A 27,995-nucleotide genomic window follows, 5' to 3' on the forward strand; every position below is an offset into this window, starting at 1 on the left:
TATTAGGTCCATCTGTTGCTTTGGGCTTGGGGAGTTACAAGTTGTATTTAGAGTCAAGTAGACTCGTGTGCCAACAAGGACGTTGGGCTCCTAAGGGAGTGGATTGTTCGATCTCACTTTGGGTGGGGAGGGGAGTAAATGCTACCTTATAAAAGGAGTAAGATACTGGATACCTCCTCTATCGGATCATTTTCATACCTCCAACTGCAACTACTTTATTTTAGAGATTTCAACATTAATTATAGTGACTCCCTTTTTTAATACAAATCGACCAAACTTACTTACAGCACCCGGGTACCCCTCTAAAGCACCACAAGGAGATTTTCTTTTTTGTAACCATGAGTTTTCGGGCTAGTTAGTGTGTAACTCAACTAAGCCCATACGCCCTGAAGATAACAGACAGGAAAATCCCAGTGACTTTAAGAAGACTCGAACTGGCGACCTATTTGGGGAGGAGCCCCAAAGCCTAGCCTTTATTTGCCAGTTTAGCTGACCCTCGAGGTTTGACAAAGGGATAGAGTGCTTCCAAGAATGTAGCCTTCACAAATAATCCAAACAAAAAACAAATATATAAACACGTTAAATAACTTATAGATGTTTATTTTGGAGTCGATGTAATGCTCACTCGATGGCGTAATGTTGAATAACAAACTTTCAATGGATGATATCAGTGTGTCATTGACCATTGATGGAAGCTTGTATCTGTTCCAAAGTTTTTCCTTTCGTTTCTGGTACCATCTTGATCGTAAACACAATAGAACCGACATTTACCGCTGCATAAAGGAGGAACGTGCCTGAAACAACCTAGCATTTAGAATTTGTTTCGCAAACTAGCTAAAATGCTAGGTGTTGGTAGATAAGCTAGGCATGTCAGGTAAAAAAACTACTCCTTTCGTCCAAAAATAAATGTCCACAATGGAAAAGTGGTAAACAGTTTTAGAAAAGTGTAATTATTACACTTTTAATTAACTGAATTACAACTTTACCCTTGATAATATAGGAAGTAATGAATTTTTTCATCTCATGAGGGTAGAATTGGAAAGTAGAGACTTACTTTTGCAAAAAAATGACACTTATTTAGGGACAACATAAAATAGAAAAGTGGACACTTATTTTGTGACGGAGGGAGTAACTGATAAGGTAGATGACAATTAAAAATGATCAAAAATTAGTTGGAAAATGTAAGGGGCATAATTGGAATTTTTTGTTTGGAAAAAAGCTCCTGGAGCTTATTGAAACATTACTTAAAGTAGTTTTTCAAAAAGTTAACTTATAGTTAACCAGACCGGACTTTTTCAATAAGCTCAAAAAATAAGCTAACTTAATGTTGCCAAACATGTCCTTAATCTTGATAAACAGTGAACCACCATTGCTTTTCAGGATGCTTACCATAAGAACTCCAATCCATGAGAAATTTGAATGTGAACGAAACAACCCATGCACCAGCCCAATTTACTAGTGTCGCTAGGCCACCCGCAGCACCTTTGATGTTAATAGAAAATATCTAGATGAAGCATATTCACCGAATTATCAAAAGTCTGATGACAAATGAGAAATCAGATACCGTATTGATCTTGATGTATATATATATATACATACCTCGGACATGATAACCCATGGAACCGCTCCCATTCCTAATGAGAATCCGGTTATATACAACTGAGAGAAAAAACAATATCACAAGTCATATATCTACAATTTGAAGTATATATAACTAGAGTCCCTTCTTTTACAAATGTAACATCCCAGGCCAACCGTATCAAATATTGTCTGCTTTGTCCATAGACCCCGACTCACGGTTTTAAAATACGTCTGATAGAGGAGGTATCAAGCCTCTTATAAGGCAACCTTTGTTCCCCTCCCAACCAATGTAGGATCTTACAACAAACCCAATAATTCGTACATACTTAGAGCATCTCCGACAGCTATGCTATTTAGAAATTTAGAGATTTGGGAAAAGTTTGCTTCAATAGCTATGGAGAACTCTTCTCTAAAATAGAGAGAAAAAGGAGAAAGAATGGAGAAATCTCCAAATTTGGAAGAAGAGAGAAAAAAAATATAGCATACCTGTTGGAGATGCTCTTACAAATCAATTGTCATGTACGTGTGAAAATGCAGTGTTTATCAAGTGAACATTCAAGACTATTCATTTTCCACAGACAGAACAATCCTAAACACTTCACATAACGAAACAACACGGTATAGATACTGCATATTCACAAGTGTTGTTTCAACATAAACACGGGTTTGTAAGTTTGTATGATTTATTGGGTTTATAAATGATTATACGTATCCAGAATTATATACTTCAGAACTCACACGCACTCATCATCAAACTTGAACCCTTGACCTCTAGAGAGGTTGGGATCTATTGGTTATCCGGGAACCGTTGGGCCAATGACCCTTTGGTAAGTCATATACATGTTCGTATTTCCAGTTTTGCAAGTAATGTAATATTTACCAGTATACCAGTTACGGCAAGTGCAGGTGCTGCCCCTACTCCTATTTGATAAGTCTGGTGCACATGATGATCGTCAAACGATAAAGTATTTGACATACTAGCAGAAAACAAACGGCTACATCCGTCTCAAAACAAATGCAACATTACCCAGAATCACGAATGTGTAATCATTTATAAAATATTAGTAGCATTGATTTTTGGTCCACAAAATTCCATTCCTTTGTTATTAATCAAGTGCCTCTTTATTAGCAGCTTAATGAGTTTCATATGACTCACAGCTTATTCGGTCATCTAAACATGACTGTTTGGTAGTGGCTTGATGATATAGAAAGTGGCTTATTTAGTAAGCTTCTAGGGTGAGCTTTATGCAAAAAGTTAAGTTTTTTCTTTTCCAAGCCTGCCCCTTCCAATTAAAAAGCACACTCCTTTCATCTATAAAAACATATCTCAAACAAAAACCTTCCCAATTTATTTGTATATTTAATCCACACATACAACTTTATTGATACAAGACTTAATGAAAAACCAACCAAACAGCCCCTTAAGAGCACATCGAATGGAGCTTTTGGCCACCTAGACATGTGAAAAAGCTCCTAACAAGAGAAACCACTTTTTGCTTGTGCAATTACTGACTTTCAATAAGCTTGTTATCTTGCTCATGGTTAAAAATTAGAAAAAGCTTAAATAAAAGACCTCCACGGGTGTGGATGCATTCACAATCATAAGCTTTTCCTTAGAGCTTTTTCAAAAAAAATGGGGACCTGCAAGCCGCAAGCTTAGGTGGCCATGTAAACCAAGCTTGCTAAGAGTTTGTGCTTACGTGAGAAATTTTTTCATTAATCTTACGCAGCCAAAAAGCTTTCTAAAATGCTCCATTGAGGATGCTTTTAAGGGTCCTTTTGATTTGCATGATTTGGTGGGATTTGAAATTGAATTACATTATTATCCAACGTTTGGTTTAAAGGAAAATCCATGATTGAAATCCCACAATCATTGGGTTCAGAAATCCCATAAGATAATTGGTAATTTACAAGATTTCATGGGATTTGATTGTAATAATGTTTTAAGATATGTTAAAAACAACTGTCTTGTAATAATCAGTTAATAAAGAGAAATTTAATTATTTTCATAATTATTTATAATTTGTTTTTTTTTATAAATTATCTATAAAGAATAGAATTCATTTCCATTTCAAGTCCTACAAACCGAACACACCAAGAATTTCAAATCCTTCCTTAAAAATCAAAATCCCTCAAATGCATTCCGTCAAACCAAACTCCCCTAAATGTAAGATTTGTTTGTTAGCAACTTAATGAGACTCACAACTTATTCTATCAGCTATACATGTGTGTTTAGTAGTGGCTCAATGATAATTGATATGGAAAGTGGCTTATTCAGTAAGCTTCTAGGGAAAACTTTATGCAGAAAGCCAAATTTTCTTCCAAACCTTCCCCTCCCAATTAAAAACACGATCCTTCCATCTATAAAAGACCATTCGAATTTCCAAACAAAAACCTTCCCGATCCTTACAGACAAATTAATCCACTAAGACATATTTATCCGTACCCAACGTAATAAGGAATCAACCAAACAGCCCCTAATAGTCAAATCTGTTCATTTATCTGGTCAAACATTGCATTTATTTTGAGACAGATGGATAAAAGATAAAAGGTTGTGTCTGATGATTACCTTCAAGTAGAATGAAGCTGCTGTTAGTAAACATCCCAAAGCCATTCCTGTCACAGAAACCTTGAAAGTAGATGGTGTAATTAAATAAATGGTATCGACTAAAGGTGGAACAGCTAAAAGATTATAATGTATCAAGTAAAGTACAAATTTGGTCCTCGTGGTATGTCGAAAACAACACTTTTAGTCTTTATACTTTAGAAATTACAAGATGGCAATAGTGGTTTACAAAAACGTCCAAATTTGGTCCCTCCCTCTAACGACCACCAAAAAAGCTCCGCTAAATGAGGGGCATTTTCTTCCTTTTTTTTTGTCTTTTACCTAATCAAAATCGATTTTATGATTTTCGTCTCTATGGTTTTTGATTTGGTAAAAGATAAAAAACGATACAAGGACGAAAGTGCCCCTCGTTTAACGGTCATTAGGGGAGGCACCAAATTTGGATGTTTTTGCAAATCATGATGGCTATCTTGTAACTTCAAAACTATAGGGACTAAAAGTGTTACTTTTGACAAACAATAGGGACCAAATTTGTAGTTTACTCTAGTGTATTTGTTGGTATACAGATATTAAATTTACCAGTAACAATGGCTTTCTACCAGCCTTGTCTATAAGGAGTGCATTTAAGGCAGTAACCACAACCTAGAAAAGAAAAAGAGAATCAACTTTCAGTTACAGCATCCCAACAGATTTTTAAAATTTCTCTAAAATGGGCACTCAAATTTCACAATCTCTAAAAGGATCTTTATTCAACTCCAATGGTTTCTTCATTTTAAAAATTACAACATTGATTATATTATTAGAACGCAAGAACATCTTTTTACTATAGTCAGTCACATGTGATACTATATTCCATCACATATGATACTACATCAGAGATGCATACACCTTTGGTGCAACCTACTCAAGTCCCCCATATACCACTAGTCCACTAGGCCACTTCATGTGTATTATCACATATGATAAAGGTGTCCTTGATGCAATACTATATCCATCACATTTGACACTAAAGCAGAGATGCAGATGACCTTTGACATGACCTAGGTTGCAGGACACGTCGTCCGCACACCACCAGGTCCCCTCACGTGTATATTCACATGTGTTAAGAGTGTTCTCGCATTTTCGTAAAATGTAAATGTTCTCGTTTGAACCTCCACCTATTATAACATTTCATATATTTAATAAAATATTATTTCTCACTCTTGGACATTTTTCAGAGTTTCTTATTGGTGGGAATATACTACAGAAATATTTCTCTCGTGGTAATGATTTTCTGAGAGAGTGGAGAATTTGACTCTCTCCTACTTCCTCTATTTTGAAGAATATGTTGGAGCAAAAAACTTGCCCAAAATCTCCATTTTCTCAATTAGAGAATCTGTTGGAGATGCTCTAACAAGCATTTCATTAAATAAAGGGTTCTAGATTTATGAATGTCAAAATGATAATAACCTGAAGAACGGCATAGGTTATTGTACCAATATCAGCAGAAAAACCTGAAAATCATACATAGAAGTTACTGAAAGTGTTACATGTAGTTGGATCCAAATTAACAGAGATGGGCAAGGACCAATCCTTCAAAATATGATCTGGTCAACATGTTGGCCAAAGCGGTCCAAAAAAGGCCCGGTCTGGTCGGCTGAGGACCGATGTTCTGAGCCAACCTGATCTTGGTTTGTTCTGATTCCGTAATTTAATTTTGCAATTATTTTCTTTTATAGCTTTATCCGAAATCCAAATTTTCATCTGATTAGGGCTTTATCATGCGAAAATTGAGCAAAATAGCCGACCTCCTCAACCAGTTTCACTTTTTATCCACTTTTGGCATCGAATTCCCATTTTAGCCAATATTTACGCATGTGCATAAAGCTTATTGTTAGATTAAAAAACAAAGGGAAAAAATATTACACAAAAAGGGGATCCTTATGCAAATTATGAAAATATGCGTAAAGATTTTTTTTATTTTTTTTTATTCTGAAAATAGACTTTACGAAAATGCGCAAGAAATTTATGCAAACTCCGGCGAAAATTGGAATTTGATTGAAAAAATGGCTAAAAAGTGAATTTGATTGGAGAGATTAGCTATCTTGGTCAATTTCCCTTTATCATATCCGAACAGAGACCGGTCTGCCTCAAAGAACTATAGACCGATCAAGAACCGATGGCTGTTTTGGCTTGGTCCGGCCTGATGACGTCATGGTTTGAATGGTCCTGTCCAAATGGTCTGGTCTTTTTGCCCATCTATATGGTTATTATATTTTCCTTCTTCCGCTTTAATGGAAGGGGCTTTTGTTAGTTTGGTTGTATTGCTGGTCGGAAACATTAAGGATCATCAGTCCAAGATCTATACCTGCAGACTCGAAAATACTGCTTGCATAAAAACAGATCCCGTTTATTCCTCCAAATTGTTGAAAGATCATCAATCCGACTCCTATCTTCTCATTAGAAGTGGACAGGACGATGAAGATTAGCATTAAACTCGACATGCTAAGAAGACGTACACCGGAAAGGACAAACTAGAATAGAACAGGGATCATTGTTCCACGTTTGGCAAGACTATTATATGGAACAAACAGGAAGAGAGTGAAACAAAATGTAATAGGCTTTTTCCACCCCTGCACCATGGAATAAGGTGGAACAAATCTGTATTTTACCAATATAACCTCAAAATAAAACTTAATTCTTTTCTAAATCATCAAATATGCCTCTCTATTTACATTTTATACATTCTTTAAATTTTATCTGTTATATTTTATGCTCTTTAAACTTTCACTTTACTATCCTCAGAATATTATTTTGATATGATTTCTATATTTTAATTTGGGTAATTTATTAAATATTAATAAAATAATAAAATAAGATAGAAAAGGTACGGAATAAAAACTAGAAACTACATAATTTTTTTATTTTTGTGTCTTTTTAATCTTCTTCATGAAAACTTTATAATGATAAATTTTGTTATAAAAATATTTATTTTATTATAATTTAATAAATACATCAAATATGCCTCTCTTTACATTTTATACATTCTTTAAATTTTATTTATTGTATTTTATGCTCTTTAAACTTTTACTTTACTATCCTTAGAATATTAATTTGAAATGGTTTCTATATTTTGATTTATGTAATTTATTAAATATTGATAATTAGAAAATAAGATAGAAAAGGTACAGAATAAAAACCGGAAACTACATAAACTTTTTATTTTTGTGTCATTTTAATTTTCTTCATAAAAACTTTATAATGATAAATTTTGTTATAAAAATATTTATTTTATTATAATTTAATAAATTTTGGTCATTTTATCTGTTCTGTCATGTCCACGTCTATCTTACCAAACGTTTGAACAATTATTTTGTGTTGTTCTGTCCTGTCATATCCTATCTGGATGCCAAACGCAACCAAAAACCTGGTGATGATAAGTTTGGCAAGAAGACAAACTTACAACAACAGAGCTCAAATATCTTCTCTGAAACAAATCGAATAGACTTGCTTTCGGGAGCTTATCCAGTGTCTCTATATAATCCTGTCAACAGTTGCAAGATTTCATGAACACCTCAATTTTTATAGATTTGTTATGTGAAAAGAAAAAGATTGAGAGGTTTGAAATGCAAACTTTGATTTCTGCTGCCTCCTCAGATACATCAATATCCTTCCCACGAAGTTCCCTTAGTGCAGAATCAAACTCTATTGGTTTTCCTATCTTGGCCTGCATACATGCCAAAATTTCTTAAATCTTCACAGGGGGCTATTGGTTTTACGGAATATGTTTGAAAGATTTGGATTTTATGGAAGGATTTGGAATCTGATCTGTTTGTAGGATTTGGGATGGAATTGAATTCCATTCTTTATAGATAATTTATAAAGTAAATTATGTTTTTCATTCCTGTGGTTTGTTAAAAATTACGATTGTCATCTCTGTGGTTTTGAAATTGCAGTTTTCGTCCTTATGGTTTGTAATTCATTACTATTTTAGTCCTTATGATTGACAATTTATTGTTGTTTTGATCCCTGTATTTTACAAGTCTTTACTGTCTTGGTCCTTATACTTACGTGTAGGAATTAGGCCAGGGACAAAAAAACAATAAATTGCACACTATAAGGACAAAAATCAAAATTTATAGACCACAGGAACAAAAATCGTAATTTACTCTAATTTATAAAAACAATTTATAAATAATTATAAAAATAAATAAATTACCTTTTAATAATTGATTAATATAAAACAAATGTTTTAACAGATTTTACAACATTCTTACAAATAAATCTATGAAATCCCATGAAATACAACTACCTCCATGAGATTTTTTTTAAATCCGATGTCTGTAGGATTTTATTGAAATCCCGAAATTTTAATTCCAAGCTTTCCTTTAAACTAAACGCATGATTGAAGACGGAATCTAATAACAATTCTCATCAAATCCCACAAACCAAACTCATGCTTAAATCTTACCAGCCATCTAGGAGATTCTGGTATAAAAAAGAGGCCCACTAGTAACACAGCACATGGAATCAACCCTGCAAACCATATAAGTGGGATTCATCAAGCAAGGTTAGGTAGATTTTGTGCTTTGTTTTGTATGAACATTCTATACTGGACTGGGGGGACTGTACTAGCTAGAATGAGCTAGGCTTGTGAAAGAATTGTAAAAGGTTTTAAATTAACATAGGTAGTTTAGTAATTTACTAATCTTGTTTCATCTATGTGATTTTTGTTCAACCAATTTTGGCTAGACAAAGAAGTCATATCCTGTTCCAATCTAATTGTCATGACAACATGGGACAACAAGTTTTTCTCCTATCTTGTCCAACTTACCAAACGATTAAGCCTTTTATGATGAACTTTTGTTGAGTTTACAGGTTTTACTTTCCTACTCGTTTATGGATGGTTTAGTAATTTACCAATCTTGCATTTCTTGGTTCTATGTATGAGTTATGCCACAAGTGAGTAAAATTGCAAACGAAAGAAAGTAGGTAAACAATCATTTTTACAAAAACCTGTCAAAGCCATGGTTCTCCAATGTAGCAGCGTTCCTAAGATAAAGGAAACGGACACTCCGCAAACGATCAAGAGCTGCAAAGTAGGTGCGCACGGTTCAGATATATCCTAATGTTTCATATACCAACTTTTCTAGTATACAATGTGTCTAAGTGTGTGATTTTTAAACAAAATCTAAGACGAACAATCGTGTGAGAATAACAATTATGGTGAGAAAGGTGAGAACACTTTTGAGCCTTTGGAGGAGTTGACTTTTTAATCTAAGTTAATTTTCTTTGATTATTTTCAATATCTTCAACTACATTCATCTATCCTCAATTACCTTCAACTACCTTCAACAACCTCAGGATGGACCATAAATATTTTCAAGTGGTGACACCATTTAATTATAAGAAACGAATAAAGGGATAATTTTTACAAAATTATCATCGGTCTATTGGTTAGTTCATTGCTTTTCATATGTGAGGACCTATGTCCAAGTCCTTTTTTGCAAATTTTTTCCAGAAACATCTAAAACTAAAAGCTAAAAACTAAAAAATTGACACTAATGGGATTCGAACTCGGGTCCGGGGCGAAAGAAAAGACTTGCAAACCAACTTTACCAGGGGAAACTTGTGTCCTCATTGTAGTTACAAAATATATATGATGGCACACAACAAATTGATGCGTGGCACTTTTCACAACCTGATAATTTTTAACACTACGACGGAGGAACAAAACAGTGGCACGTGCCACCATAAAAACCCCCTGGCTCCGTCCATGAACTACCTTTTTCTTCAAATTTATCCACTTTTAATTTACTTTCACGAACTTTTAAATGCATTTAATCACTTTCGCATGCATGAATTTGTTAAAGTTTTGATCATGGTGATAAAAATAGGTAAACAAAGGTATATGAATGTAGGTATATGAATGTTTTGTTCTCACCTTCTCACCATAACTCTTATTCTCACCAGAGCCCAACCCTGAAATCTAAATACTAATGGGGTTGCAACCTGATTTGCTGCTGTTAACAAGCCTCGTAATTGTTTGGGTGCTATTTCAGCTATAAACACAGGTATCTTGCAACACAACATGTTTATTTAGTCTTATGAAGTACATACCAAGTAAACAGAAAGTTAGAAATCATATAAAAAGAGTAATTTTGAACGTAAACGGTGTGCAGAGTGATTTACCACGTAGGAAAAGATTCCCATTCCATATCCTGTAGCTAGTCTTCCAATGTCCAGAGACACGGGCCCCTTCATCATTAAAAAGAAAATAATTTGGTTACTCTTTTTCAAATTGCAGTATCTGCGAAAATATGTGGAACCCCCTAGATCACTCTCCAAAAGAGCCCTTGAGAAGAGAAGGGAGGTTCTCACATATATAGAGGGGAAATGGTCCAAGTCTAGCCGATGTGGGACTCCAACACCCCTATCTAATGGAGGCTAGATGGACAGAGATTGTCGAGAGGGTGCTAACCAAAGTATCGAGTCCCTAGAGTGGCAGTCTGGCAGACTTTGGTTCTGATACCATATGAGAATATGTAGAACCCCTAGATCACCCTCCAAAAGATCCCTTAAGAAGAGAACGGAGATTCCAACATATATAGAGGGGAAATGGTCCAAGTGGGACTCAAACAGTATCCAAGCTCCGAAGTCAAGGCTTTAATGAACACTCTTGAGTAAATTTGGTGCATACCTGAGCAAGGTAAATTGCTAGCCACCCTCCTATACAGAAACCACTTGATAATCTCAATGCCTATACGATTGTCGAATAAAAGATTTGGTTGTTTGAAGTTATAAAATATAGAAGGTGCTGTAAATGACGATGGCTGATAATTTCTAAACTGTCATAACTTACCCCTTTGCGACCAAAGAAATCAGCCATGGGTCCACTTGAAATGGCACCAAGCATTGCACCACATGTCAATATTGAGCCAAAGAAAGAAAACTACAAAAGACAACAAATATATATATAGCTTTTACTTTTGAATCTGTTAGTCTGTTAGTGATCTTCTATTACGTTCTGCTGCCTCCTGTTCTGGGTTTTAACAGTTTGATTAATGCGGCTTTCTCAATTTGTACTAAAAAGGGAAAGAAGCATTTGAATGAATGAGTTACACGAACTTGGGCTTGTGTGTGCTTGGGAGTTGGTTACTGTTTTGCCTGTAAAATGACACCTTTAGATCAAGCTTTGAGACCCCAAGAGCCCCAAGGCCCTATCTTTGACGTTTAATATGTAAATGTGATTTGCAAAGCCCAAGTCCATGTAGCTCACTCATCCAAGCCCAAGCCCAAGCCTTAGGCTTTATCAAGTGATTTCTTATTTGACTTGGTTCCTATGTGGGACAAGTTCCTTTTCCTTACAAAGTTCCAACACTATCTATATAGTTTCAGATAAGTTCATATTACTGTTTGTATTCTGGTTTGGTGGTTTGTTTCTGTAATCATTATTGGTTGATACACCACTCATCATGTTTATATTGAGTAATATCTTTCAAAATGTCTTTGCTATGGATTTATGTTGCTTGCAAATTACGTTTCCCATAAGTTATTATGCACTTGAGCTAAGTGCTGCGGAAACTAACCTCTGCTATTGTTAGATTTAGATCTTTCCTGATGGCATCCTCGCTAGGAGATGAATAACCAATCTGACGAATGAAAGACAAGCAAATCATTAATGACATGTGAGAATATGTGGAACACCCAGGTCACTTTCCAAAAGTGCCCTTGAGAGGTTCCAACATGTATACAGAAGAAATTGTCCAAGTCTAGTTGATGCCGTACTCCAACATGCCCCCTCCAACGGAGGCTAGATGGACACAACTTGCCCCAGAGAGTCGGGTTCCTAGAGTGGCAAACCTTGGCTCTGATACCAAGTGAGAATATTGGAACCCCCATATCACTCTCCAAAAGTTCCCTTGAGAAGAAAGGGGGGGTTCCAACATATATACGCAAGACATGGTTCAAGTGTAGCTAATGTGGGACTCCAACAAAAGAAGATAAAATTAAATGACTAACCGAACTCGGGACTTACGCCTGTTCCAAATGAGAAAGAACCACAAACTGCAACAAACGTGCTGATGTAAACCATACAATTATTCTCTTTTCTTCTGTCATCTTGAGCTATAAGTGGAGCTCTAACCTCATTTTGACCTCTGTCCTCTATTTTCTTTATATCCTTTTTTGCAACCATGCTTATTTCTACCTGTTTCACTAAAGATAGTATCTGCAATGTACAAAAGAAATTAGAACTCTAAGGAACCCAAAAGATGTGTAGATCAACAAACATCAAAATGAAAGAATGACATATTAAGATTCACATGTGAATTGCAACAATTCACTATATGTGAATGGAAGTGCTTGATGATTGGTAAGATGCAAAAAATTCCATTCGACAATGTTCATATGGGATCTTATGAACCAAAATCACTACCATTTATAATTCGTAATGATGATAATCACCAGCATATATGCCAAGAAAATGTTGTAAATTGAATACAAAAGTTCTGTTTTCATAGCTCCGGAGGAATATAACTAATAGTTTATATACTTTGAAACACCCATCACGACATAATAATCTTCTTTTTATTACAACGTAGGAAGAGTGATATAATCTTTTTATCACAACATAGGAAGAGTTATATAATCTCCTTTAGTTTATAAGCTCTAAACATCTTATTGAATTGTTTAAGAGATCGGATGAACTAAGGAGGATTTGGCCTTGTGTAGATTTTACACATATATTAAATGGTCAAAAGATAGCACTAGGACATACATGTTTCTGCAGAAATGTTCATTGAAGATATGTTTTGTTGTTGAACATATCTAATTGATTAGGTAATCCCGGGGGTGTCTTAACCCAAACAACCTGATAGTAGGGGCTAATAATATCCTAAGGACAGGGTTTAATCATGTCCTAATTATTGTTTTACTATCCTTTTTCTCCTTCTATAACTCTATTTTATAACGAAAATTATCTTCATCATTGATTAATTGCAAAACAGAAACATTATAACCTCTTAGCGGTCTGAAAAGCTTCTTCCCATTGTTCAACTTCAAACGATCGGTCTCTATCACCATCAGAGCTAGGTATAGGGAGCTCCCATAGAGGTTTGAGTTTGCACTTTTGCTTACTCGGCATTTAAATTGTGTCGGTCAAGTTCCATTTCTTCCTATGACCTCTAAATTTGAAATGCAAGTGCGTAAATCGACTTCTGACGATTAAAATTATCTAAGGTGACAATTTACAATTTAGCAGATATCTGTTCAACTCCTTCTCAAACTTCGAATCCCAAAAGTATGAACAAAAAGATATATCAGAATAAAAACGAATCAGAAAACTACTTGTTTTGTATTATATCATATGATTCAACTTCCACACATGAAAATAAGCACATCGGTAAGGAATTAGGGCACATGTTCATCCGATTTGGACTTACCTGGTTTTTTCCGGCGAGATTTAAACCGATATCCTTACCGGCAGTAGTTGATTACTTCCTTTGGCAGCGATTTTGTGTTGAAATTGGAATTATATGAATTAGTAATTGAAATTTGCAGAAATTAACGGATCAATGGATCGTAGATCCGAGTGTTGTGTGTGTGTGTGTGTGTGTGCGCGTTCAGATAATTTGCAGAGAGCAATGGTAGTGATGCAGAAGAATCGGAGAGAAGTATAAGGAAAGAGTCGCCTTCATGAAAGACGGTTTGTGTTGTTGCCAAAATAATATGTATTCGTACCATGAGCGGGAGGGAAATATAACTTTTTATTTCCAATAGAATAAATTACATTTTTAGTTCTTATGATTTGTAAACAATTACACGTTACAACTTTTGTCCTTATGGTTTTTCTAAATTTTGGTTTTTGTTTCTAACTTTTGTCCTTACGGTTTTTCTAAATTGTTCATGTTAAACGAACTTCCTACCGAATGGTTCACGAATGGTTCGCTGAACGTTTGGTTCATTTACAGCCCTAGGTGGATGGACCAAAAATCCGCTCAAACTCTTAATATGGAAACCAAGTCCCATTTTGGGTTTCAAGTATCGGATTGCTTTGGATTCATGTTGGTCAGGATTCGTGTTGGGATCTGTCGGGTTCAGATATAGTTATATGCAACATATATATATATATATATAGAGAGAGAGAGAGAGAGAGAGAGAGTTTGTTTCAAATACAACCCGTCGCATTTGTATAACCAATACAACCCAATAAATTGAGATATTTATGGAAATGATGAGAGTTCATTTATTATGATTTGAATATTTATGAAARATGAATATGGTTCATTAATTATGATCAATACCTTATATTAGGAAACAATCAAAACTTCTATCAAATCACATATTAATCGAATGAAATTAATGGTTGAAATTGGATTGTATTGGTTGTACAAATGTCAAGGGTTGTATAATAATCAACCTCTCTCTCTCTCTCTCTCTATATATATATATATATATATATGTACGGACTTACAGTAGTGTTACCGTATTATTCTTTGGTCGAAGGGTGAAAAAATTTAGGTTCATGAAATGTACAATCGTATTAATTTGTTGTGTATCATAGTATGTATTCTGAAACTACAATGAGAATAAATTTTATTTAGTAGAGTTGGTTTATATATGATGAAATTATTCACATATTTTTATTTTATTTATCATTGAAAATTTTATATCAAAATAAAATAAACTCTACATTGATTTCTATTTTAAGGATTTAAAATTATTATTTTACAACACGCAACTAAATTTTAATTTATTTAGGGGTTTTATTACAGGTTACCTGCTAATGATGTCACGACCCAGATCAAATATTCAGCGTTATTTATTACACTTTCATACACCTTTTTCGTGACTTCGCCTTTTACTGTTTGATTAGTCATTTTATAAAATTTTGATTACATTTTTTCGTACATGTAACTTGTTAAAATAATTACCTTCTTTTGTAATTACGGTTTTTGTACTTGTGGTTTTTAATTCACTGTTTTTTCGTCTTTGTGATTTACTATTCCTTGTTTTTTCCGTCTTCTTTATTTAACAATAAACCACTGACAAAGTTAGCCTAAAAACTAAAACAATAATGAGTTGCAAACCCAATGAACGAAAATGGTAATTTCAAATTCATAAACATGAAGTCGTAAATTTTAACAAGCCACATATGAAATTAATAGTTTGTTCAGAAAATACAGTAACAACCATGGCAGTAATAGAATTAATAATCAATTAAAAGGGAACCGGTGAAGGTCATATCGATTTGGGACTCGCCGTATCCAAATCAAAATTATGCAAACTTTTAGGAGGTGTGAGAACGAACCAGTTTCTCTCTATACATGTTATTGCAACCATGTTGTTTCTAAAATTTAAATAAATAACTACCATAAACTATAAATTATATAAAAATATAATTTCAAACAGTTAAACAAGTCTAACCAGATAAACAACACTTACAACTTCCGAGTTGAATGATGTAAGGAATAGAAATACAATAATAAAACAAGTGGAATAATACAATGAACAAAAACAAGGTGAAATTGGAATACATGAAGATGGGGTTTGGACAATGCTCTATTTCTTGCTATATGTTACTTTGGATTTTGGATTATAGTACAAGACTGACAATTTCGAACATTTTCCATCATGACGAGTGGCTTCAACAATTGTTTTACCATGCTAGGTCCGTGTTATGACACCATAAATTTATTTGACACTGTTACAGACGAATTAATAGAGTCTAGTTAGAATAGCAAATGGTACCGTAAGACAAAAATATACCATCCCAAAAGAGTCGGTTCTAATGGTACCTGGTCGTCAACCCGAGTCTAATTAGGTATAGAACATGGTTGCTTATCAGAAAACGAGTACTGGTTTAAGCGAAACTCAGTAATATTAAGAAAATAAAACCTGGTTTTAAGGTCGTATCTAAGGATATTCCAATATAAGATATGGATTTTGTGGTCCAATTATACGTGTTTTTTGCTTCTTAAATATATATGTTTTAACTTTTTGTCCATTTGTAATTTTTTAACCTGATTCCCTATTTAATTAAATTTCATGTTACTTTGTCACGGTTTGTTTTTTAATCCTAAACTTTTTAATTTAATAATATGGTATACTTCTATGTTTTTATTTTAGAGTAAATTACAAATTTGGTCCTTGTGGTTTGTCACGAATAACACTTCTCATCCCCATAGTTTTGAAATTACAAGATGGTCATAGTGGTTTGCAAAAATGTTCAGATTAGGTCTCTGCAAAAACGTTCAGATTCGGTCTCTCTCTAAGACCGTTAAAAAATCCATTAAATGAGATATAATTTGGTCTTGTTATCGATCTTTTTTGCCATTTACCCAATCAAAAACCACATGGACCAAATCGTAAAATCAATTATGACTGGTTAAAAGACAAAAAAATTGATAAAAAAAACAAAAATATCCCTCATTTAACGGAAGTTAAACATCGGTTAAAGAGAGATTGAATCCAAACATTTTTGCCAACCATGATAACCATCTTTTAATTTTGAAACTATAGGGATGAAAAGTGTTATTTTCAACAATCCACATAGACCAAGTTTATAGTTTACTCTTCATTTTAATTATCACTCGTTGCCTCCAAAAATACTGGAACGACCCTGCCTTGTTTGTAGGACAAAATCGAGTACTATCTAATGAAAGAAAAACCATGCAAACAAGACTCAAGTTGTTTGTTACAAACCAAGTATGAAGTACCATATGTGATTTGTCGATCTAGACGTACCTGTTTTAGTACCCGTTTGTTTTTTTAATCTTCAGATACGTGGGAGGTGTAATTCACGTTAGATTTACGAAAACCGTCATGTGATTCTATATTTAGTTGTTAAATGTAAATGCATAGGTGAAGTTCAGAGAGATCCATACCATGATTCTATTTTGTCGTCACTAATTATTAATGGCGGCTTGAATTTGCTCCAAGGTTCTTCCTTTCGTTTCAGGTACCATCGTGATCACGAATACAATACCAGCAAGGTTTATCGCTGCATATACGAGGAAGGTGCCTAAAACAAGACATAAGATGTTAATATTCTTTATGTATGAGTTAAGTTGTCTGTCTGAGGAACAGGAGACTGACGGGTTTGAGGAGGCAAAAAGATGGCTGGATTATTTCTAGTATTAATTTGCTTGAGGTTGGCTTAATGGGGCGAGTGAGGGGTCATGGGTTATTCCATATAACCATTTTGGCTTAATGGCTTAGCATTAAGCCGTAAATAAACACGATACCCCTTAGGAATAAGCACAAAAATGGCCCATCCGACAAACTAGCCCAATTGATCAGATTTGTTACCACAAAATGACATTCCATTCTCAAAATCGCAAGGTATTTCACGAAAGGACCCACTTTTCCAAATTTTTGACCGAATATTAAACACAATTTTGGATGTCAGTGAAGATTTCGCATGTTACCTAAGTAGATTTCCACTTTTACACAAGACAAAATCGACCTTAAAAGAACATAATGAACCATTTTCCATGTTTACTTAATTTGAGCCTTAGCTAAAAGCACAAAAATTCTCCATGTTTGGAACCATTCCGCGAAATCTTCATCAACTTCCAAAATAGTGTTCTAAATTCCGTCAAGAAGTGGAAAAAGTGTACCATTTCATGTAATGCCTTGCTATTCGTGAGCATGTTTGCGAAATGAGGCCCTTTTATAATAAATCTCATAAATGGGGCTACGTTCAAGAGCATCTCAACATATACTCCAAAAGGGAGAAAATGGAGATTTTGTGGATTTTTTTAGCTTCAACAGATTGTCCAAAATGGAGAAAGCATGAGAGAGAGTAAAATTCTACAAGAGTTGGATAATTCCCTAAAAATGATGGTTTATGAGAAAGAAACGGTTTTTTCTTATTCTCCCCAACAACAGTACATTAAATGTCCATTTTATTAAATGTATTGAATATTTTAATAATATAATTGATGTTGTGATCTTTAAAATGAATATTTTGTTGGATTTGAATGTAAATTTTTTGGAGATGTTGATTTTCAACTCTCCATTTTGGAGAAAATTTGGAAATTCTGTTGGAGATGCATTTAGGGGTTAAAGGATTAGATGCTTATGAATGTATTAAGATTACCGTAAGAACTCCAGCTCAATAGAAAATTGAACGTGAACGATACACCCCATGCACCAAACCAGTTTACTAGCGTTGCAAGGCTCCCAGCGGCACCCTTGATGTTAATAGGGAATATCTGTATACAATATATTCCTCCCGTTATTGATGTTCTTATGGGAAACTAGAACGGTAAAATGTATCAAAATGCAACAATTTGACTTCGATCCTATTTAGTGTAACAAATAATTTTTTTTCTCAATCAATGTAACAATGCTTTAAATTTTCCAATTTTAATGTAACAAAGTTTCAAAAAAAAAAAACACAAGGGTGGTGCCTGATTGGGTTGAGTTTGTCTTCAAAGGTCAAAATTGTCTGGAGGTCACAGGTTCAAATCCAAGGAGGAATAAAAATCTCCTTGTGGCCACGAAGGTTCAAATACGGTGACTCTGGGCTACCTGCAAAGCTTTGGTGTCGGCACATAGTAGGTTGGATATCCAGGTTAATAAAAGAAAGTTTCAAAAAGGATTTACTCATTTTGACAGCTAACTACTAATATTGTAACTTGTGATGACATGGATGTGAGGTTTATCGTCCACTTAGTTGTAAGCCTTTTGTAAGCTTTTTGTAATCGGGAATTGAAGTCTTCAAATAGGTACATAATAGAAAATTTTGAAACTTTGTTACTTTGATTGAGGAAAAAATGTTAGTCGTTACACTAAATAGAAACTTAACCGAACTTTGTTGTATTTTGATGCATTTTGGCCAAACTAGAAATGAGAAATTGTATTGATTGTATATATATATATACCTCAGACATTATAATCCATGGAACTGCTCCCATTCCTGCTGAGAATGATGCTATGTACAACTGCATTGAAGAAAAATTTTGAAAACTCGTATGTTCATAATTTGCTATTGCTAATGATGTGTATATATATATATATATGTGTGTGTGTGTGTGTGTGTGTGTGTAAATAGATATTTACCAGTATTCCTGTTACAGCTAGCGCAGGTGCTGCCTCTAGTCCTATTTCATAAGTCTGGTGTACAAAATGATTGTTAGATAACAGACATTTCAAGTGCTGACATATAATAAGATACTCCCTCCGTCCCAAAATAAATGCTAGATATCAATCGAGAATTACCTTAGCCATTTGTAATCACTAATCACTACAAATGAATGGTAGGATTGATATTTCTTCCACAAGATTTACATTATTGGAGGGAGTTTTAGATATTTGACTTATATTTAGAGTCCTACATCAACTACACTTGGACCATTCCTCCACAAGGGTTAGGTTCTAGTGAGAATGGAAGTTATGTGAGAAGGGTAAGAATGGATCTCCACTCTTGGATCAATCCTAATTCAAGATCAACACTAATGAGATGCATCAAATCAATTCCTGTGAGAAGGCCAATTCATGGGATGGGGGTGAGATTAAAAGTGATCAAGGGTCCAGATCCCTTCTTATGCTTCTCATTTTAACTCCTATTCTCACATGATCATTCGTCTTCTCCATAATATATGTTGAAACGTCCCTTTTATCCGTAAGAGCATTTTGAAGAGTAATTGATGGGGTTTCACATATTCCAACATGGTATCAGAGCCAAAGTCTACCGGTCTACGACAATTTGTGCCCATCTAGCCTCCATTGCCCGCTAAACTTGGACCATTTCTCCACGATATACGATAAAACCTCCCTCGTCTCTAGAAGGACTCTTTAAGAGAGTATTAAATGGGGTTCTACAATCCTCACAACTCATGGTCAAACATTCCCTTTAAACTATGTTTCAAGTCAACTATTATTATATTTGTTTTGGGACAGAGAGTAAAAGTGTGAAGGTTTCATGTCTGATAATTACCTTCATGTAGAATGAAAGAGCTGCTAGTAAACAACCCATAACCAATCCAGTGCCTGAAACCTTGATACATATATATATATATATATATTTGTATTTAAAAAGAAGACCTTGAATCAAGGAAGACTCAATAAAAGATTATAAGGGATTAGAGATGCACAAAAAGCCCAGGCCTAGTGAGCCTGAAACCCGGTCAGGGCCAGGCCGAAATTTTGGGGGAAGGTCCTGCTTGAAGAAAGCCCAGTTAAGCCCAAAAAGGACGGCCTGAAAAAGCACGATTGGGCCTTTTTAAACCCCAAAGCCCAGCCCAGACAAAAATTGACCAGCCCCTTTTTTGCTCACTGAAAATGGGCTTGGAAGGCCCAGGCCCGGGCCCAGACCTGAAAAATCTCAGGCCTTGTGCATCTCTAATTCTCTATAACAAATTGTTGGCAGATAATGTAAACTTTACCAGTAACAGTGGCTTTCTACCAGCTTTATCTACAAAGAGTGCATTTAAGGCAGTAACCACAACCTGCAAAAAAGAGTAGCAGTTTGTAAATAGTAATTCGTCTGGAACAAGGGTTCTAGATTATTCTAGAATCTTTAAATAGAACTTCCTATAACCTGAATAATTGCATAGATTATTGTTCCAATATCAGCAGGAAATCCTGAAAAAAGTCATGCACCAAAGTTAGTGTTTTGGTTGTTTTCAGCAAAATGCTGGTTACCGGCAACCCCAACCTGCTTCACACGGAACCCGCCTCGGAAACCACATGTGAAGAGGCATTTCAGAGCTGACTCAACAGTTGAGGCTAGCGAAGGGTTCAAGCCCGCCTTCCGCACAGGGACGGACCCAGGTGGTTCAAGTGGTGGCACGGGCCCACCACTTCGTTCCCCCATTGCAATGTAAAAAATTATAGGGTCGTGAAAGTGTCTCCGCATCAATTTGTTGTGTGCCACTGTATATACTTTGAAACTATGATGAGGACTAAGTTTTCCTTGGTAGAGTTGGTTTGCAAGACTTTTCTTCCACCGCAGACCCGAGTTCGAGTCTCATTAGTGTCATTTTCTTAGTTTGTAGCTTTTAATTTCAGATTTATAATGTTTCTAGAAGATTGCAATAAAAGACTTGAACACAACACCTCACATATGAAAAGTAATGAACTAATGGAAAGCGCTGAACTAACCAACAGACCAAATGATGATTTTGTGAAAGTTATTCCTATATTTGTTTCTTATAGGAAATGATGCCACCACTTGAAAAAATTTCTAGGTCCGTCTCTGCTCCCGCAGGATTTGAACTTGGACCTGTTGTGTATTTGAGTAAAGTCGTTCCACCTCTTTGCCAACTGAGCTACACTCCCTAGGGCTAATGTTTTGGTTGTTATATTGCTATGCCGAAGCATCAAGGGTTGTAATCCAAAATCTATACCTGCAGACTCGAAAATACTGCTCGTGTAAAAACAGATTCCATTGATTCCTCCGAATTGTTGACAAACCATCAGTCCAACTCCAATCTTCCCAAAAGAAAATTGAACAAAAGCAAGAAAGCGTAAGACTACAATTTTGCAAATACAAGAAGTCTTTTGGAGTGCGTATAATACGTTGGACAAGACGGGACGAGACAGGTCAGAAGAAAATAGGTGGAACAAAGGGAGATGGGACAAGATAGGTAAATTACCAAATTGACCATGTCAAATTAAAACCTTAACCTTCCACAGTTCTTTCATGCCTACCTCACTGTCGTCCAGTCCTGTCTGGTCTGTGTACCAAACGCACCCATCTAAAAGTCAAGGCGGCAAGATTTCGCAAGAAGATAAACTTACAGTGACAGATCTCAAATATCTTCTCTGAAACAAATCAAATAGTTTCGCCTTCGGGAGCCTTTGCAGTGTTTCTATATAATCCTATTAATAAGACCTTATTAATAACCCATTAAAATTTTTAGTCGCGAATTTGGAAATGTAAACCTGGATTTCATCGGCCTCCTCAGATACGTCAACATCCTTCCCTCGAAGTTTTCTTAGGGCAGCTTCAAACTCTTTTTGTTTTCCTATCTTAGCCTGCATACATTTCAAAGATAATTTCTTGAACCTTTTCTGTAAGGTAACTTGACAAATCATCCCACATGGATATAAAAGTAGATTCATGAGCTTAATGTTTTGGGCTACCAATAACTCCCACCATGGTTTTAAGTTGAATCAGAAGTTATTGGACCAGCCTGTTGCTTTGGGCTTTGAACATTGCAGAATCATAATATTTCACATATTTCTACTAGACCTTACCAGCCATCTAGGAGATTCTGGTATAAAGAACAGCCCCACTAGTAGAACAGCACAAGGAATCAATCCTGCAACCATACCACGGAAATTCATGAGTCCCACATCAGCTAGACTTGGACCATTTCTTCTCAATATATTTTGGAACCTCCTCCTCTCCTCAAGGGTTTTTTAGTAGAGTAATCTAATGGGCACCATGTATTCTCACATGGTATAAGAGACAAAGTCTACAACTTTAGGGACTCAACACTCTATGCCTGGGTAGCCCTCTATGGAGATTGTGGGACAATTTTGTGCCCCTCTAACCTCCATTGGAGGGGGCGTTACATCAGGCCATCGGCTAGACTTGAACCATTTCTCCTCGATATATGTTGGAACCTTCCTTCTCGGGTTCTTTTGGAGAATAAACCAATGGGGTTCTACGTATTCTCACACAACAATGCGTTCATTGTAAAAAAGTAGTAAATGAACATAAGTTCGAATTAGAAACCTGTCAATGCCAAGGTCCTCCATGCTAACATTGTTCCTATTATAAATGCAACGGACACTCCTGCGCAGATCATGAGCTGCAGAATAGGTGGGAGTAGTTCAGAGATACCTCAACTTTCCCTATACTCCCTTTTTTCTGTGCACCATTTGTGAGCACAAGAGATTTTGTGGCCATGGAGGTTCACCTACGATGACCCCAGGCATTCGTGATCTCCAGGGGGATTATTTGGTGAATGTAAGTTGGCCCAGATACCCACAGTTACCCCACAAAACGAGATATTCTGCGTACGAAATCCATAACTGATGTGGTTGATACCTGATTTGCTGCTGTTAGTGCTCCTCTTAAATTTTTGGGTGCTATTTCAGCTATGAAGACAGGTACCTTACAATACAAAACATATCTATGTCAAGCTACTCCGCAACATACCATATGAACAAAAAGTTGGCAATCATATACTCCATTTGGTCCCAAAATCAGTGTCTACTTTCCGATTCTACCCTTAACTATGAGATGAAAAAATTCATTACTCCATCTTAATGGTAAAATTGTCATATAGTTAATTCAAAGTGTAATAGTTACGTATTTCTAGAACTGCATTTTTTTCATAGAGGACATTCATTTTGGAACAGAGAGAGTAAGTTTGATCAATTTGGAGTCAAATGTTGTACAATACCACATAGGAAAAGACTCCCATTCCAAATCCTGTTGCTAGTCTTCCAATATCCAGAGGTAGAGGCCCCTTCCATAGCAAAAATAAAAATGTTTAGTTATATCATGTCAAATTGGAGCACCCTTGTTTTACTGAACTTTCCAGCTAAAATGTTAGGTACCTGAGCAAAGTATATTGCTAGCCAACCGGCCGTGCAGAAAGCGGTTGATATCCTCAATGCCTGTTCTCATCGTCAAGTGAAGGATTTTGTGGTCTTAACTTGCAGTGAAGTAAAGAGTGTTCTAAAGAAATAATGGTTGCCAATATGGAAACTCTCATCAAAGAGTCATTGGCCCGATGGTAGCCAAGTTACCAGTAAATCCCAACCTCCCCGTCACCAAAGATGAGGAGTGTGTGTGTGTCTGTGTGTGTCTGTGAGTTTTGTTATATATATAGACGCATAATCATTTAAAAACCCAATAGATAGTATAAACTTACAAAAGTTTGAAACAATATGTGTGAAAATGCAATATTTTTATAGTGTTGTTTCATATGTAAAACGTTCAAAACTGTTGGACGTTTCACATATGAAACAATACTTATAAACAATGCATTTTCACCAGTGTTGTTTCATATATGAAACAATATGTGATTACTCGTTTGCAAGTGTGTACGAGTTATTCGGTTTGTTAAAAAAGGGGATTGTATGTATATGTAGGGGGGCCTTTTTTTGAAAAACCCATTAAATTTGTGATAACCTTGAGAACTAGTGCATCATATGTTTTTGTATATGATTTCTTTTCATCTAAGACTAGGATTTAAAATATCGATTAACATATATTTGTTTCACTATGTGATTGTTTCATATGTACTCTGGTTCACAATGTGAATATTTTTGGCGTATTTGTGAAACAAAAAATTCATGTAAAAAAGTTTCAGATTGTGAAACGAATATATATGAAACAAACACATTGTGAAACAAATATATGTTAATTAATATGTTAAACACTATTAGTAGATGGAAAAAGATAATGTGAAACAAAAGTGTAAGGTTGAAATTCTCACGGATCTCACAAATTTTGGAGTTCTCAAATGATTAAGCCCCTATATATGTATATGTATGTATATATATATATGTACATACTCTCATAAATATGAAACTCTCTTTAACTTACCCCTTTGCGACCGAAGAAATCGGCCATGGGTCCACTTGCAATTGCACCAATCATCGCGCCAAATGTTAGTATCGAGCCAAACAAGGAATACTAGAAAGAAAGACAAGACTCATCAATCATTGCACAAATGCCAATATTGAACTAAACAACAAATGCTTGCAAAAAAACACAACAAAGGTTTGTATATTATACTTCTCCATTTGTGCCGACTCCTGTTCTATCCCAATAAAGAATCTGATTAACATTTGCCTTGAGGAGACTTGAGCTGCCAAATATAGATGGCCATTTCAAGTCTCCTCAGGGATACAATGGAATTTTTCTGGCCATTATCTTCAGGGCTGCATGGGATTAGTTGAGGTGTGCGCAAGCCAACCCTAGCACCCGTACCGTAGTTACCAAAAAGAACAAATGTAACCCAACTTTATACGTGTCTAAGAGTTTGAAGTTGATCAAACTCTTTTTCCTTATCAACAAGAATCCTTTTACAAATCATGTGGTTAGGTTTTGTTTGGTTACTAGTTTTTATCATCATTATTGATTGACAAAGACACTAGTTGTCATTTATTTCTTGATTGCATGTTCTATTGCTCCTCCCCATAGATCGTCAATTCGAGTCGCCTCATGGGCCAATGGGGATTTTTCAGGCTGTTATCTTTAATATCTCATGGGATTAGTCGAGGTGAGCCGAAAGCTGGCCCATACACCCAAGATCATTAATGAACCGGTTCTGTGATTGGGCTAAATGTTGCTCAAACTAACCTCTGCCAGTGACAGATTTAAGTCTTCCCTGATGGCAGACTGAGTAGGAGACGAATAACCTGCCTGAAGAGAAAAAATGGAGAAAATCATTGTTATCATCAAACCAGACCAAACGAACTCAGTACATTGTTAGCGCCAACAGAATTGGCAAAATCAGAACATGGTGTTCCATATTTGGGCAAAAAGTTAATTACCGGCAACTCCAATCGGCCCCACACTGAAACCACACCCTAGGAACCATATGTTATGAGGCATTTCAGAACTGACTCAGGGGCTGAGGTTAAGGGAGAGGTTCAAGCCCGTCTCTGACAGGATTTGAACTTGAACCTATTTTTGTATTTGAGCAAAGTTGCTCCGCCCCTTTGCCAACTGCCAACTGCCAACTGAGCTACATGCGCGAGGGCACATGGTGTTTTATTTTATATATTCATAGAAGATAAGGTGAAATCAGCACTTACACATGATCCAAATGCAAAAGAACCACAAACTGCAACAAATGTGCTTATGTAAACCATGAAATTCTTCTCCTTCTTTTCTTCATGTTGAGCTATCAATGGAGCGCTTGTCTCATCCACAACCGTGCTTTCCGTTTTCGCCATATCCTTTTCAATTGCTATGCTTCACCTGCTCTAAAATTAACCAGAATTACATCTCAGAGAAACTAAAAATATCTCATATTCCCGCGTAAACAAAAGGAGCTCGTGAAATCTATAAGGAACTGATATTAACCATTTACATAACAAACCCTTACCTATTGTAAAAATACGAAAGTAATAACTAAGAGTTAGGCACTCATAAATGTTCTCGATCATTATGAATCACAAAAATTAGCAAAATTCAAAATCTCAGCAGAGATTTCCATCCGCGTAAACAAAAGGAGCTCGTGAAATCTATACGGAACCGATATTTATCTAACTATTTACATAACAAATCCTTAACTATAGTAAAAATACAGAAGGAATAACAACAGTTAGGTACTCATAAATGTTCTCGATAATTTTGAATCACAAAAATTAGCAAAATCATCAGAGATTTCCATCAGCTTCATCGAACTACGAATCATCCTATCCCAAATTTCAGGCCATAGATATAAACAAAATAATCGGAATCAAATGCGAAAACAAAACCAGCTGAAATTGATCATATAAAAACGAAAACCGACGGATTAAAACCTGTGATTCACAAATCGACGATACCTGCGTTTGCCGCCGGTGAAGTTGAAGTCCGAATCCTTAGACTTCGTAGAAGTAGGAAGCAATGGAGAAGGAGCAGAAGGAGAAGTGGTGGAGTTGGAAGCCGGTGTTTATGCAGGAATGATTACTGATAGTGAAGGACGAGCTCTTAAAGACGGCTGTTTTTTGTTTGCATCTTGTCATGAGATATTTTTTTATAAGTAATTTAATTCTAGACTAAACTACAGGTTTGGTCCCTTTGGTTTGTCAATAGTAACATTTTTGGTCCCTGTAATTCTAAAATTATAAGATGACCATCGTGGTTTGTAAAATGCTCGGATTTGATCCCTCTCTCTTAGGAGTAAATAAATGCGGGTACCCGGTGAAAATTCATGGAATGGTCCCGGAAATGGAACCGATGGTTCCTGGAGTAAATGAACCAGAATAGGAACCGGTTACACAATGTTAAATTATAAGCATTTTCGTTTTTATTATTTATTTTTTATTTCTTTTATCCAATCAAAAACCACATGATCAACATCATAAAATTGACTTTGATGGGATTAAAAGACAAAAAAATATAGACAAAAAGACAAAAATACCCGATTATTTAACATAATTTTTAACAACCGTTAAAGTGGATGACCAAATTTAGACGTTTTTGCAAACTATAGTGACCATCTTGAAATTTCAAACTATAAAAACAAAAGGTGTTATTTTTGACAAACCATAAGGACCAAAATTGTAATTACTCTCTATTTTAAGAGTAAATAACATAGTTGGTTCATGGGGTTAGGTCATAAAGATATGGTCCTTTTTAAATAAGTACATTGAGGGTCCATGTGTTTTGCATTTTATTTTCCTCTAGATCCTTACCGCTAACACCGTTAAAAACCTTCCATTTAAGTCAAAAATAAATAGGTCATTTTATGTTTTCTTTTTATTTACTATTAAAAGAAACCATCCACTACACTTGTCCTTCCCCCAACCACCATCCAACCTTCTCTCTTTCAAGCACCGTGTATATAAACGTTTCAAATACATTTTATGATATTTGTATAATTAATACAACTTAATTAGTTGAGATATTTATAAAAATAATGAGAATTCATTTATTATGATTTGAATATTTATATAAGACTAAGATTTATTAATTATTATCAATACTTTATATTATAAAACAATCAAAACTTTTATGAAATCGCATATTTATCAAATTAAATGTACGATTGAAATTAAGTTGTATTGGTTGTACAAATGTAGATTGTTGCATAATAATTCTCTCATGTGCGCACACACACACACATATATGTATATATATATATATATATATATATTAGAAGCGTTATAGCACAATACAACTTGATACATCTCGATTTATGTGCTCCTTTTTATCATTTGTCTATATCAACTTTATAAT

At 35.2% G+C, this 27,995-nt stretch overlaps 2 protein-coding genes across 3 annotated transcripts; both read right to left on the minus strand.

The window, feature by feature from the left end:
• Positions 1 to 547: 547 nt before the first annotated feature.
• LOC112512322 (sugar transporter ERD6-like 7) lies at positions 548 to 12,323 on the minus strand. The gene is made up of 18 exons (XM_025118204.1): positions 12,165 to 12,323; positions 11,716 to 11,778; positions 10,989 to 11,078; positions 10,827 to 10,886; positions 10,319 to 10,384; positions 10,139 to 10,204; positions 9,143 to 9,218; positions 8,598 to 8,662; positions 7,761 to 7,853; positions 7,590 to 7,670; positions 6,495 to 6,579; positions 5,597 to 5,640; positions 4,727 to 4,789; positions 4,151 to 4,210; positions 2,462 to 2,515; positions 1,600 to 1,659; positions 1,390 to 1,504; positions 548 to 794 (listed from the first exon to the last, which is right to left on the minus strand). The coding sequence occupies exons 1-18, from the start codon at positions 12,321 to 12,323 to the stop codon at positions 676 to 678; spliced, it is 1,419 nt and encodes a 472-aa protein (XP_024973972.1). The 3' UTR covers positions 548 to 675.
• A 3,192-nt stretch (positions 12,324 to 15,515) lies between these two features.
• Positions 15,516 to 26,670, minus strand: LOC112512357 (sugar transporter ERD6-like 7). Of its 2 annotated transcripts, none has more exons than XM_025118272.1 (20): positions 26,600 to 26,670; positions 25,862 to 26,027; positions 25,404 to 25,466; positions 24,645 to 24,734; positions 23,651 to 23,710; positions 23,494 to 23,559; positions 23,136 to 23,201; positions 22,821 to 22,896; positions 22,337 to 22,401; positions 22,022 to 22,114; positions 21,878 to 21,958; positions 21,484 to 21,568; positions 20,676 to 20,719; positions 20,521 to 20,583; positions 20,073 to 20,132; positions 19,196 to 19,249; positions 19,018 to 19,077; positions 18,231 to 18,345; positions 17,014 to 17,150; positions 15,516 to 15,830 (listed from the first exon to the last, which is right to left on the minus strand). In XM_025118272.1, the coding sequence occupies exons 2-19, from the start codon at positions 26,000 to 26,002 to the stop codon at positions 17,035 to 17,037; spliced, it is 1,398 nt and encodes a 465-aa protein (XP_024974040.1). In that variant the 5' UTR covers positions 26,003 to 26,027; positions 26,600 to 26,670; the 3' UTR covers positions 15,516 to 15,830; positions 17,014 to 17,034. The 2 variants fall into 2 exon arrangements, with proteins under 2 accessions (XP_024974040.1, XP_024974041.1); XM_025118273.1 differs by having other exon boundaries at positions 25,862 to 26,032.
• Positions 26,671 to 27,995: the final 1,325 nt, after the last annotated feature.

The sequence above is a fragment of the Cynara cardunculus genome, assembly GCF_001531365.2.
Source record: "Cynara cardunculus var. scolymus isolate 2C chromosome LG 5, CcrdV1, whole genome shotgun sequence".
Taxonomy (NCBI): Eukaryota; Viridiplantae; Streptophyta; class Magnoliopsida; order Asterales; family Asteraceae; genus Cynara; species Cynara cardunculus.

Excerpts from the sequence above, each read along its gene's own strand:
- LOC112512322 (XM_025118204.1), bottom strand. The coding sequence starts at position 12,323 with ATGGTTGCAAAAAAGGATATAAAGAAAATAGAGGACAGAGGTCAAAAT. Across the intron at positions 5,641-6,494 it reads CAGTATTTTCGAGTCTGCAG|GTTTTTCTGCTGATATTGGT; the intron begins GTATAGATCTTG and ends TATGATTTTCAG. Across the intron at positions 4,790-5,596 it reads TAACCTATGCCGTTCTTCAG|GTTGTGGTTACTGCCTTAAA; the intron begins GTTATTATCATT and ends TTTCTTTTCTAG.
- LOC112512357 (XM_025118272.1), bottom strand. The coding sequence starts at position 26,002 with ATGGCGAAAACGGAAAGCACGGTTGTGGATGAGACAAGCGCTCCATTG. Across the intron at positions 21,959-22,021 it reads AGGAGGCCGATGAAATCCAG|GATTATATAGAAACACTGCA; the intron begins GTTTACATTTCC and ends TCTTATTAATAG. Across the intron at positions 17,151-18,230 it reads ATTGAGCTGGAGTTCTTACG|GCACCTTCCTCGTATATGCA; the intron begins GTAATCTTAATA and ends GTCTTGTTTTAG.